Consider the following 13,147-nt stretch of genomic DNA (forward strand, 5'->3'; position numbering starts at 1 on the left):
AACAACTTGGTTCAGCTTGGATCATAAAAACATAACAAACTGTTCCAACCAATCACCGACGAGATGTGCGTTTAGGAGAGTTTCAATTGCACAGGAGGGAGAGGGGAGGAGGAGCGAGCTAGCTCTCCGTTTTGTTTGAATGTCAACAGAAGAGACGTTACCCAACATCACTTAGAGCACCTTTAAAGTCACGACCCATATATTTTAGCATTCAAGCCAACTGATACAGTGAGCTACGTGGTAAGACAAGCAAAGTGCCTGTACTTGTTTGGAACATGCTGATGCTTGGCATTGCATTTGTGAAGTCCTCAACTCCGGATATTGCCTTTCAAAGTATGCTACTCAGCAGGTTTTTGTTTGATATACAGTTTGATATACTTACTATAGGTGCTTTGTTTCCATGTGGCATTTTAGTTTTGATAGTTTCATGCTCTTGTGTGCCAGCAATTCACTGCACACCACACACTGGGATTTCTGTCCCATTTTGTCCTCAACCTAAGTGAATCCATAGTCTACTTCAAATATTCATGGTTGTACTTGCATTTACCGCTAAAATTATATCTAACATGACCTGTCACATACACATTGTATATGTCCATGGCAACGAATGACATATGAATAGTCTATCAAAATAAATGGTCAATATTAGATCTGATAGCTCCGCGACCCACCAGTTAAGAAACACTGATGTAAACTATACCAGCGCTGCACTTTATTTGTACTTTTATTTGAGGTTACCTTTCCATTTCTATTAATGTGTTTTTACTCAGATGATCAATCAAATACAGTATGCACTTAAGTACCCCCTGAAATACACGTAGGTCCAAACTTTAAGCAGCAGGTTACATAGGGCCAGGGATATACTGTATAACTATGCTACAGCTGAGTGCAAAGGGTTGCACCCCTCGATTCGAAAATGACAAAAGGTGTAAAACAAGTAAAGAAATATATCATTGTTAACACAATATTTATTGCATGGTCAGTTTTTTACAAATCGTAGAAATTGTGCCAGTGCAAACATTAGCATCCCTCTCTATGACATGTTCTGTATGTTTGTCCTCCCTTTGCCTTTATAACCTCATCCAATGTATTTTTGTACCGGAGCAATTTTTTGTGCAATGTTGCAGGGGAACTTTAATCATCAGTAGGCAAATTTTCATCCAATCAGAACACATGGAAATGGTTATGTAGTGGCCCAGCAACATTGCTCAAAAAGCTGCGACATGAATTATCCCCTTCAGGTTTTTCATGTTTCTGTACAATTTATGACAATGGGCACCTCCACTGTATACAATTATATACCATTTTATGGTCAGATTTCCACCAGAAAGTTGGAACTTTCTGGTTTCCCCCTGGTGTGGAGTAGCTTTACCAGGGTGTCTTACACTGCGTCTCCCAAATTGTGTCATTATTGTGTTACAATGTCCTATTTCTTTCGGCAAGTTCGTTATGAGGTGCTGAGACACTTCACATTAGCCTACTCTGTGCAAAATTGATTGCACTGTTGCTTTGTGATGTGAATATATAATGAAATAAACACATGTATATTTTAAAAATTTTGGGTTATTGTATCCTCTTTAAACGTTATGACAAATTCCTGATGTGTTTTGTGGTTGAGGCGCATTCAAATTAGGCAAACAGTGGCAAGCGTTTGTGGCGAACACGTTTGCCAAAAACTCAAGGCAAGCAGAAACCCGTTGGCAAACGTTCGCCTATGTTTCCAAATTTGAATGCACCTCTGGTATTGCATTGCATTGCATTGCATTGTAACATTGCTCTTCCAGCTGGGAACATGACCCTTTTTGTTTGTTTTAGACAGTCTACGTACTGCCTTTGCTCTGTTGTGGTGTTGAAAACTCCCTGGAGTGAGAGTGAGAGCGCTGATGGTCCTCGAGGCGATCGCGCCGTGGGAAACCCTTCCCGCACTGCGCGCAGGTGTGCGGACTCCATCCTGTGTGAGTCCACTGATGTGTCCGGAGGTTTTTATAGGCAGCGAACCTTTTCCCACATGTGGCGCACTGGTGCGGCTTCTCCCCGGTGTGGACGCGCAGGTGTTCCAGAAGGGTCAGTCGTCTTGTGAAGCTCTTGTTGCACTGGCCACAGGTGTGCGGACTCTTCCCCGTGTGAGTCCACTGGTGTCTCTTGAGGTTTACCTCAGTGGTGAAGGTTTTGCCACAGGTGGTGCACAGGTACTGCTTCTCCCCAGAGTGGAGGCGCACATGGTCCAGAAGTTCGGTACGTACGGTGAAGTTCTCGCCACATAGGGAGTAGGTGTAAGGCATCCCTGCCATGTTCACGTGCCGGTGCGTCCCAAGCGTTGGGCTGTGCAGAAATGTTTTCTTACACACGTCAGAGACGTGTTCGAACCTCTCCTCAGTCTCGGTGGTGGGAGAGATGGAGGAGGGGGACGTCTGCTGGACACTGCGGATATCCGGTGTCCCGGAGGGTGGTGAAGTTGAGGAGTTGGATGTCCCTTTTCCTGTTTAACCAGAAGGACACACACAGGTATACACATCTTTCTTTACACTTCATGATGGTTGTACCATGCGTACTGTTGTGTGATGTGATTACAGTGACTGTAAAAGCTGTACTGTGAAGGAGTGCCTTTATGGATCCCGGGGACAGTCTGTGGTGCGTGTTGTGGCCATCTTGAGCCACGTGTGCATTGCTGTTGCATCGTTGTATGGTATTAATTTGACTTAGACCAAAAGAGCATGGTGCACTCAGGTATGGTGAGAAATGTCAGCCGACTCTGCTTCAATTGGCTCATTCTGCTTCATTCATTTCTCACCACACTTGAGGGCACCATGCTCTTTTGCAGTTAAGCCAAACACATGACCTTTTCATCCACACCTTAGGTATGGACACTGACCCAATCCCAAGGTCCGGATTCAAAGACTCTGCTGTGCGTTCTCGCGAAATTTGTAAGGGCTTAGGGCTGTCCTAATGTCGCAGGGCGTGAGGGTTAGAGTACACACATACCGAGCCCTTTCCGTTAGTCTGCATCAGTGCAGACTTCACCAAAGGGAATTACCCAAAGTTCAAGGCATTGTGACGTGTACCGCAGAGACCATAGGGAAATCTGGAAATTACAAAGGTAAACAACAGCACGATACACGTGCATGGTGCAAGTGTCAGCAACATCTTTGTTATTAAACATCGCCAAGGTACATGTGATTTCGTGAAGTTCTGTCCCAATCCCATTTATACCTACAGTATCTGAGCCCATGTGGCCTCACACACTCACTCACTTAGCACCTGAGATCAATTAAGTCTGTGAGTCTTTAGTCCTTAGTCATCAGGGCTCACTTTGGAATTCAGCCACTGAAGCAAATTCTGCCCATGCACCACCCAAAGGCTGTTGCACTGCCACTGCAAGGTGAGCATTTATGCTACATGAATTTAAATAGTAACTTTCAGCCACCACTGTGTAGCCCCCACTGTGTGCAACCTCTGGATGCTGGACCATTAAGGACAAATAATATGGAAACTAGTCTATTGCCACTGCAATTTCAAACAAGCAAACAATACTGAAGGAATGCTTTCTGCAGGCAGTCTACAGTAACAACTTACAGGGGCCTGTAAATTCATCAAGGAAAGACAGTGGTAGCAAGAATGGTGAAAGGAGAGAAAGAGAGTGCTTTACTCACTCAGTGCATGTTACAATTTCATGCCTCACATTTCACCCATTCACACACACGTATACACCAATGGTGTAGGCTGCCATGCAAGGTGCCAACCTGCAATTCAGGAGCAGTTTGAGGTTCAGTGTCTAGCTCAAGGACACTTTGAGAAGGTCAGGAGGAGCCAGGCTCCAATGACTCATCTACCTCCCAAGACACCACTGCCCAGAACAAGGAACCAAGTTGGCTCTACACAGCACTTGTCCTATTGTTTGGGGATTTCCCACTGCGGCCTATGGACAACCAAGCTTAATTAATAAGGCAACACGATGCAGGATTCAACAGCAATGCAAATGATCTGTAGGATCCATATGAAACCCTCAGTCACATTTGTTATGAAGCGGGAAGGCCAATAACTCTTCATGGTCTAGGGGTTAGCTAAAATAAAGCCTTCAGCAACATACAACACATAAAACACAAACGTGGACAGAACCTAACTGTTCCCTACACACTAGTTCTACGTGTGGTGCACAACTTTGTTGTAGGTCATTGTGTGAATGCATACGTGTGTGTCAGCTTGGCAGGAGTCTCAGAGAGCGGTCAACATACCTGTTACTTGTGGCGTGCTTGCACTCCCTGCCCAGTGCTCCTCTTAAGCTGGGCCAGCGCAAGCCCGAAGCAAGTCTTTGGTGGTTTTAAGTTCAAGTTTGTATTCCTTTAAGTGGTGTTAAATCCAAACACAATCCAACACAGAAGGTTGTACTAATGCCATAGTTCATGTGGATACAAACAAAAAGGGGAGAACATCGGCCATGCTCCTCCAACAGGCCTTAACTAATTGTGTGCCGATTGAGAGGACAGGTAGTGACATCACTGAATCCCCACCTGTCAGTCAGTACTTTCCCTACCATGTGACCTAACCTATCCTAAGACCACAGATATAGAAACGTAGATACCGCATTGCCCGGTTCTATGTACTCTATGCAGGACTCCATTTTGGATTTGCTTCCTACTGGGCAATTAACTTCCTGTTTACACTGTACACAGTAGGCTGACAGAAAATGACAGATTACTAGCCTGTCAGTTTTAATATAATAGGCTATTTCTAATTGGCCAATAAAGCTAAAGTTATCTAACCAGTTCAGTAACAGTTGCTTGATTAAGGTTAAGAACATTTTAAACCTTTTTCCTGTTTGCTGATGGGAGTAGCACACAACATTTTCACAAAGTCAGTACATTACCATGAGACAAGGTCCTGAAGACAATGATTATAGAAAAAAGCCATATTTGCCAATGTTTTAACATAAACAGGAAGTTGATATGCCAGTACAAGTGAATCCAAAATGGAGTCGTGCATAGAGCCTATTAGGAGGAATATGTCAATGTGACCACCATATTGATAAGAGCAACATCTTATTGACTATATGCAACACCTGCCGGCAATCAGAGACACCTGCTTTTTCATTGGCGTCCAGTCATTTAGCGCTCATTGTTGCCCTCAGCAATGTGGCACGTTGACGTGCGTTCTAGACTCCACTGAGGTATCCACCTATTCATATCTATGCCATTTTTCCACATGCCACATTTCATGATGATGAAGTCTTACGCTGGTCATCGCTTTTGTCCTCTTCATCCGTTCCACGCTGTTCCTGCCTCCAAGAGCAGTCCACCAGCACCACTGACACTTCCTTAAACTGGGCCAGAGACACAGGTTCTGTACTGGACAGGTGCGTTTCAGGGGACACGACTGGATTTCTGTTTGATTTCTTTTGCTCATCCTGAAACACATTGGTCAAGGGAGAAAACTCTGGCAACTAGGACATTTTTAGACAACTTTTCATGACTATGCAACATCTTTTGTGGTAATGTGGGTTCATAGTCTGGTTAAGCAGTATCAAATGGAGAGAAGGGTGACAACTACGCCTCCTTATATGAGTGTTCCTATTGGACATCAATTTTACATATAAAATCCCACATCATATTTGCAAAAAAAATCCCACAAACTCATATTAGTGACATTTTTGTACAATAATAATCTACTACATGAAAATGTCAAGTAATGTCTTGCATGTTCATTGATGGGCACAAACATGACGCATGGCATTCTGTGTAAACCCAGACCAACCTGTTTGCAAATTTAAAATTTGGCCCTGGAAGTGGTACAAGGGGAAGTTCAGAAACAGGTATCAACGGGATCCTTTCAAGGGCGTAGTTTTGGTGTCAGTTTTGGCAGAAACACAACAACCCAACAAAATATTGGTAAGGAACATATGCCTATTAAAACCTATACCCTTGAATTCTTTACAGACGTTCAAATCTGCTAACTGATTCATCGGGTTCACCCAAGCTACCTTTTCCTATCAGAAAAAATTGAAACAAATTCAAAATGTGGTTTAAGCAGGGTTCAAGTCACGGATGCCATTGTATCAACTTTTGATGTGTACATACTGTATAGGATGGTGGTAGCATAGTGGCTAATGAGCTGGGCTAGCATGCAGTAGCCTAAAAAGTTGTGGGTTCAATACCCGGCTTCCACTGTTGAGCTGTTGTGCCCTCCCTTGAGCAAGGCATTTGGGCCCAGAGTTGCTCTGGGCCCTTGTTATATAATTGACTTTATGAAAGTCAAGTGTATGTAAAAAAATGTATGTTAAAAGCGTCTGCTAAATGAATAAATCTTAATGTAAATAAAGAGAGAGATATTGCATATTGTATATGTTGATCATTCTTAATAAGAAATTCTCATATCACAATATGGACAATTTAGTAGCGTGATGATGTTTCTGCATAGCGTTGTGCACAATTTGAAAATATTTCTATATGCAAAAAGGTGCCCATGTGCACTTGCAAGGAGTTTGCAGAGCTGTGAGCTCATATATTCATATTATTATTAATTAACTATTAGATATGTGGTTTTACAGATTTATAAGTATTAGCTTATCTGATTAAATGTTTTTTGAAACAGTTTTCTTACTGTACAGTCAACTGCATCACAAAAATCAGAATCCAAACACTGTACCTGGATAAGTTCCGTCTTCATATCGATATCTGTACAGATGCTGTATTCTGTTCTGGAGTGAGTTTCCTCAGCTATAGGAACAGAAAAAAACAGGCTGATGATACATGGGGCAACTTTGTGGGGCAGTTATTAAATTTCTCCTGGAAAAAGTATTGCTTCTTGTCAAAGGGACAAGGGAAGGTTTACATTTATGTACGTTAAGTCTACCAAGTCATGATAAGCTATTGGCGCTGCGCAGCACAGTTGTGATATTTATCCTACTGAGTGTAATCATAGGTAATGTCATGTATGAAAACTAGTATTGTTAGGCAATACTATAAGTGTGTCAAGTCCAGGGCAGCTGAGGTGTGGCGATAACATCATCAATACGCAAGTATGCGGTTTCACCGTCCAAACAAACTCGCAAGGGCTACGGTTTCAGATTTTTCCACCCTGGGACAAGGTTTCAAAAAAAGTGCGGTTTCGGGCAGTGCGTTTACAGGATTCGTTTGGACGATCGGCCAAGACGATGCAAAACCTGTACGTTTAACCCAAAAAGCGTCTCCGTGTGGACGGAGCCTTAGTCAATTGGAAGATGTTTTTATCTGATGGGGCTTTCATCTACTGATCTCTAAAGAAGTCTTTAGGGATCATTTCTGCACAGTACACATGTATTTCATGTCAATTAAGGAGTAATTGTGTAAACCCCACTGCATGTTAGAGAAGATTCATTCTTCCACCAAGCAATGTAGATCTTCAAAACCATACTGTATAGCAGAATGGTTGTGAAGCAACACACAGACTGATATGACTCAACCAATCATAATCTTTTTTATAATATAGACCACTTATTATTCATAAGTGTGCTACTTGGCCCATACTTATGTCTTTTTCCTTTAGCTGACCCTTTGTTGAAATAGCAGAGATTTGTTACATGCGTGTGTGTTTGTGTGTGTGTAACTCTTTTCCTTTAGCGGTCAGTCCTTACCAGGCTGACGGTACTCTCCACAGCCATCATTCTCAGCTGCTGCTTCCTCTTTAATCTCCACCACGGGACTCTCCAGCCTCTCTGAGTCAGAAAAGTCCAGCGAGCTCTGAGGGTCAAACAAGTCTTGAACTTCTCTTGAACACCAGGAAAGCTTATCAGACTCTGTGTCCAAACATGTATGAAATATCTACATGTGAAAGCCTAAGACTCTGTGTCCAAACATGTGTGTGACATATCTACATGTGTGTGTACCTCAACTTTGAGGTGGCTCTCCCAGTCCTGCAGACATTCATTCACTTTCTGAAATGTCCTAAAGGGGTAAGAGGTCAGAAGTTCAAACAACAGAGTTTGAACAAACAAAAACCACAATAGAAAAACACAATTTGATGTCTTTGAGAACTTTTGTAAATAAGCAATATGGCACTTGTGGTGATTGTGACTTTGGTAGCAAATATCGCCATGGCTGTGATTCCGCTACACAAGGCCTCAAATCACCATCATGGCGATATCTGCTACCAAAGTCGCTCTCATGTAATATTGCTCTAAGCGATGCTGGGTAACGTCACTTCTGTTGACTTTCAAACAAAACAAAGAGCTAGCTTGCTACTTCCTCCTTCTCCCTCCCGTACAATTGAAACTCCTAAACACGCATCTCATCTGTGATTTGCTGGAACAGTTTGTTATGTTTTTTATGGGCTAGGTTTGCCCAGGTTGTTTTTGTTGCCTGGGCTGTCCACAGAGATTGCGTTTTTTTACAGTGTATTCAGGACACAGACAGCTAGCGGTTGGTTAGGTGATGTTTGCAGTAAGTGACATAAAATGTTTTAGCTTAAAAAACGTGTGGCATCGCTTAGAGCACCTTTAAATTAAAATACTTTGTGAATACAGGTCAACAGTTTTGGGGGGAGGGAAAAATACCGATGTGTACTCTCTTGGGTCTGGAACTGTTGATACAGGTCCTTCAGTTCATTTTCCAGCAGAGCCACAGTCTGTATAAACACACATACACACACATAATAATAATCTCTCTCTCTCTCTCTCTCTCTCTCTCTCTCTCTATATATATATCTCTCCTAATGTTACACCCTTAGAAATGCCTTATCTTGGAGGCCATGTTTTGGCACTGGGAAAAAGTGCAAAAAGAATTATATTAAATAGTATAAACTTGTTTTTGTAAGCATTTCCCACCCTACAAAGTTTGGGCTGCCTATGAATAACACTTTTCATTATATTAATGCCCTAACATTGCTTACCAGACAATGTGACAGGGGTCAGCCTGTAAGGATAAAGTAATTTCAAGGGCTGAAAATAATATGAGGACATAGGATTTGAACAGAAATATTTCACAGGCCTTGGTTTTGGAACCCATGGTTTTGGAACTATTGTGCCGTGAGAGATCGTCAGGTGTGCCATGGAAAAAGATCTAATTTCACTTTCACTCGAGGGGCGGCAACAAGCATGCATTTAAAAATCTCACTGCACGCAATTGGATAACACTAGACCATGTTTACTCCGAATGATTTTGGACTTCGACGCAATCGGATAACACTACGACCAAGGTGTACGGTCCTCCAACGTTGCAGCGCTGTCTTCATCAGTTTAGCTGGTTCCCCGGAATGTTGGGGTAAAAGTAACGTGCATCATTGCTCATTGCCAGAGTGTCTCGCAGAGACAATTCCATTGTGCTCTCGCAAGAACTCTGGATTTCCAGGGTACAAAAACATAAGCTTCTATTAAAGAATTGTTTATATTGTACTGGTCTCACTGAGCATATGGCTGTGCTGTTGGTAATATGCTGTCAATGTAATGAAATTAAACTCTTAGTAATAGCACAACTAGTAACAAAGCTAGTTGTTAAGATTCATGGGTAATGTTAACTTCTACTTGAAACAGTGGATGATTTGATACTCAGACAAAGTGCCCTCCTTTTTAATAGCTGAAAGACTACAGGACTACCTTTTCAAAACCGGTGTCTTCATTTATGTCATGGACATAACTGTAAGCATATTATCCCATTGCTCTTTTGTTTCATACTCTCAGATATAGACCCTTTCAACAATAAAAACAAAAACAATGCTTGAACGTTCTATTTGGGCCCCAATCTACTTCCTCTGCATTAAGATAACATATGGAATGTTAAAAAGGAAGTCTTGTGGGGCCAACTATGATGCTGATAATGGAACTCTCTTGAAAGGGTCCATACATATACTTCTCCCTGTGTTTATTTTACTTAAAGGGTCTTGCATAAAGATGATTGTAAGGGACCTGGGTTTGTTGGAGTCTTGAATATAAGAAAGTTTAGACTATGGTACATTTCATTTTAATATTTGGGATGTTGGTGTGCCGAGGGGATTTTTTCAGTGTCAAAAATGGTTGAGGGGGCTTTAATGTTGAGGGCAATCAAAACCAAGTTTTAAGGGGGGAGAAATGGGACGGGCCCTTAGTGTATGTGAATGTGAGCGCAGTGTGTAGTTGCCCTGTATAAGTGAGATATTTTCCATATGTGAGTAACACATACACACCTGGTGGGCTAGTGTGAGTGAGTTGTCTTTTTCCTCCAGGAGTTTCTGTAGTTCTTCAATCTTCAGCGTCAGCTGTCTGTTTGACTGCACATGCTCCGTCAGGCTCCTCTCAGTCTCCACCTTCCTCTCCTCCAGGCGACGAATCAACATGCAAAACTCCCGGTTTCGACCTACTTCATGCTGATAAATACCAACACCAAACATCATAACGTAAATCAAACACACACACACACACACCCCACACATGTTAATATACAGACACAGAACATGCAATCTTCTGTGCTCCATAAAGTTTGAGCTAAGGCTTGCTATACTACTAGATGTTACAAGACAAGATGTTGAGCCTAAAGCCAGAGGAGAATTCAAATTCAGCAAGCAGCAGCATAAGTTTGTGGCTATGCCTTGTTGTTTCAGACTGGTCCAATGATTACAGTGTATGCCTATTAGGGTGCAACTAGATGGATGGATGGATAGATAGATATACTGATCCCCAAAGGGAAATTCAAGATCCCAGTAGCTTAAGACACCACACACAACAACATAAACAGAATGATAAAAAAAATAAATCCACATGACTAAAATGAACAGTAAAAGATACTAAAGATACTAAAACAAAGATCCACATGGATGTACTAAGGATGTGCATGAGGCGCTTGCAGTGACAGGGCAGGGCAGAAAACAAATGTGGCCAATGACCAGGCATGGGTTTATCGCCAGTGATAGCCTAATGAACTAGGATAGCCTACTGATTATATTGGCTTGGTCAGATTACACGATTTCAGTCCAATTTTGCTGTGTCTGAGTAAGAAAGGTCGGGATCAAGGCCAAGCAGGAACTTATGTGACATAGGCCTATTCACTAATGTGACATTCAACTAGGCCTACCAGCGATGTATTGTATACATGGCATAGACTGTATACTGTAGAACTACAGTCTATGGTTTGGGGAATCTCCAACGACTCCCGTGTTGACACTGACACTATGATGACACGCAACGCGTATTAGCAACATGATCTTGCATGAAGGAATCTCCCGACCGAAACGCACCAAGAATGAACGAATTAGGGCTACCAAGAACTAATTGGTTAATCGCATAGTCTGACATGGTCAGTCCTAATGTGTGAATTACACGATTCTGTCTTTTGATTGACCGGTCAGGGTAGGCTAATGCAGTTATTTTTGTTCAGGCTAGGTCAGATGAGTTACAGAAAAGATATTATGTCAGTAAAGCATGAAAAAAAGTATGCCCAGGCTTGTTTCATACCTCTAATGCTTGTGTGATAAATTGAGTGGCCCTTTCCAGATTGATGCAGGCTTGTTTGTGCCTCATGTCCATATTCTGCTGATTGATATCGTCCATCTTCACAATATGTATAGGCCTGCTACACACACCAAGACAAGAGAAAACGACATGTAATAGAAACACTCGCGTTGAGCATATCACAAATTTGATTAAGCGTCAGGGGGAGGAGATCGCCTCATATAGTTGTTTACATTTAGACATTTCGATCAGAAAAACATGCGAACCAGCTGTCTATGGGACCAGCATTTGGCAATTGTACCAACTCAGTAGTGTCTCTCGGTCTACTGCTCTTACCTGGAAACTTCATGCACCTTTGTGCCGTCTCCCCTCCGTGTCGAGTCGTCAGGTAGGTAGCAGCAGTCTTTGGCGTTATGTCTTCCTAGTTTTGCATCAAGTTTGGCAGGAATAATAATAGTGATTAAGTATCTTGAACCTCTTTTATGATACTAGGCATTTGACATAGACAAGCTTGCACCTCTAACTACCTAAGTGCCGCTACTACCAGAGTGGTAGGACCAGACAGCATACAGGTAGGCTACTGTCAGAGCCCGTCTGTGCTGTCAAACTGAGAATAGTAGGTGTGAAACTAGCGACAGTAAAGAAAATTCCAATATGGCCGCCATTCGCGAATCCTCCATTCGCCATTCGCGAATCCGTCTTCTTCTGTTTATTTTGGTAATTCCGATTTGATGCCTTATTGCCACCTACTGTTTCGGGGGTGAACCGCATGTAGAAGAACTGAAAACTCGGCTTGAGCATAGACAGGGATATCTAAAAAATAATATAGCTTCTTTCAATTATTTTCAAAATGCCATGTCGTGCCCTTTATCCAAGTAAAGCCCAATGGTCTGACTATTTGCTGTTTCCACTTTTAACAATCAAGTAGCAAGATATGCACATGGAAAATGTCTATTCTCATTGAGACAAAAGGTTCATAATAAACCTGTTACCCGTCATAGACTACTGAAGACTTTTCTGTAGTAAACAGAGTTTTATTCACTCTCCAAAATATTTTTTACAGTTTCTGTCCTACATACTTTCTCAGGTTACATGTAGATTATGGCATCCTATCCATAATGGAGTCCACTCAGTCTCTCCTCCAAACCCTTCCTATCACTTGTCCAGTGACACACTGGTATTCTACAGTGAGTGGGTGTCTGTGTGTGGGGGGCGTCTTCATACTGTTTTCATAGAGATGACATGTATGTTGTGCAATATATGCGGCCTATGGCACATACATATTTTATATGCACTTGTCATTCATATTGTTATACATTTCTTTGTAAAGCAGCTAAATGTGACAGCACTTGAGTCCAAGACAAATTTCCCTTTGAGGACAATAAACTATCTTATCTTGTCTAGGCTCTGCACCACTTTTCCGGCAACTAATTGTTTAATTAGTCTTTACCTAATTTTTGGAAAAGAAGACATAGAATGGAAACAAAAGTTTTTACCTTGGCATTGTGCCATTGTTGAATAAGCATGGCATGTTTATTTAAATGGAAATGCTTTCTGCTCCTTGCAATTCAATGTGCAATTTAGTTGAAGCAAAATATGAAAATATTTTGGAAATTCTACAGGGAAGGAGGAAGGGCTGTAATTGTATGAACATCAGTGCATGTTTTTGATAGAGCATTTGGTTGCATAACGTTACCTTCAATGTTAATGTAGCACCCCAACCCTCAGGCGCTGGTTAAGAGGAATGCGGGGGACAGA

At 42.0% G+C, this 13,147-nt stretch overlaps 1 protein-coding gene across 3 annotated transcripts; it reads right to left on the reverse strand.

Annotated features, from left to right (window-relative positions):
* Nucleotides 1-950: 950 nt before the first annotated feature.
* On the reverse strand, nt 951-13,134 carry LOC121713051 (zinc finger and SCAN domain-containing protein 2-like). 3 transcript variants are annotated; one of them, XM_042097319.1, is made up of 11 exons: nt 13,086-13,134; nt 11,726-11,810; nt 11,393-11,510; nt 10,129-10,308; nt 8,525-8,595; nt 7,859-7,916; nt 7,607-7,712; nt 6,640-6,710; nt 5,975-5,980; nt 5,230-5,401; nt 951-2,479 (listed from the first exon to the last, which is right to left on the reverse strand). In XM_042097319.1, exons 3-11 carry the CDS (start codon nt 11,486-11,488, stop codon nt 1,821-1,823), a joined length of 1,419 nt encoding a protein of 472 aa, XP_041953253.1. In that variant the 5' UTR covers nt 11,489-11,510; nt 11,726-11,810; nt 13,086-13,134; the 3' UTR covers nt 951-1,820. The 3 variants fall into 3 exon arrangements, with proteins under 3 accessions (XP_041953253.1, XP_041953252.1, XP_041953254.1); XM_042097318.1 differs by lacking the exon at nt 13,086-13,134 and adding an exon at nt 11,917-12,005; XM_042097320.1 differs by lacking the exons at nt 5,975-5,980; nt 13,086-13,134 and having other exon boundaries at nt 11,726-12,012.
* Nucleotides 13,135-13,147: the final 13 nt, after the last annotated feature.

The sequence above is a fragment of the Alosa sapidissima genome, chromosome 7 (assembly GCF_018492685.1).
Source record: "Alosa sapidissima isolate fAloSap1 chromosome 7, fAloSap1.pri, whole genome shotgun sequence".
Classification (NCBI taxonomy): domain Eukaryota; kingdom Metazoa; phylum Chordata; class Actinopteri; order Clupeiformes; family Clupeidae; genus Alosa; species Alosa sapidissima.

What these genes read in the sequence shown, in the direction of transcription:
- LOC121713051 (XM_042097319.1), bottom strand. Translation starts at nt 11,488, where the DNA reads ATGGACGATATCAATCAGCAGAATATGGACATGAGGCACAAACAAGCC. An exon ending in TTATCACACAAGCATTAGAG is followed by an intron (nt 10,309 to 11,392) that starts GTATGAAACAAG and finishes GGTATTTATCAG; the next exon opens with CATGAAGTAGGTCGAAACCG. An exon ending in AGAGCCACCTCAAAGTTGAG is followed by an intron (nt 7,713 to 7,858) that starts GTACACACACAT and finishes TTTGACCCTCAG; the next exon opens with AGCTCGCTGGACTTTTCTGA.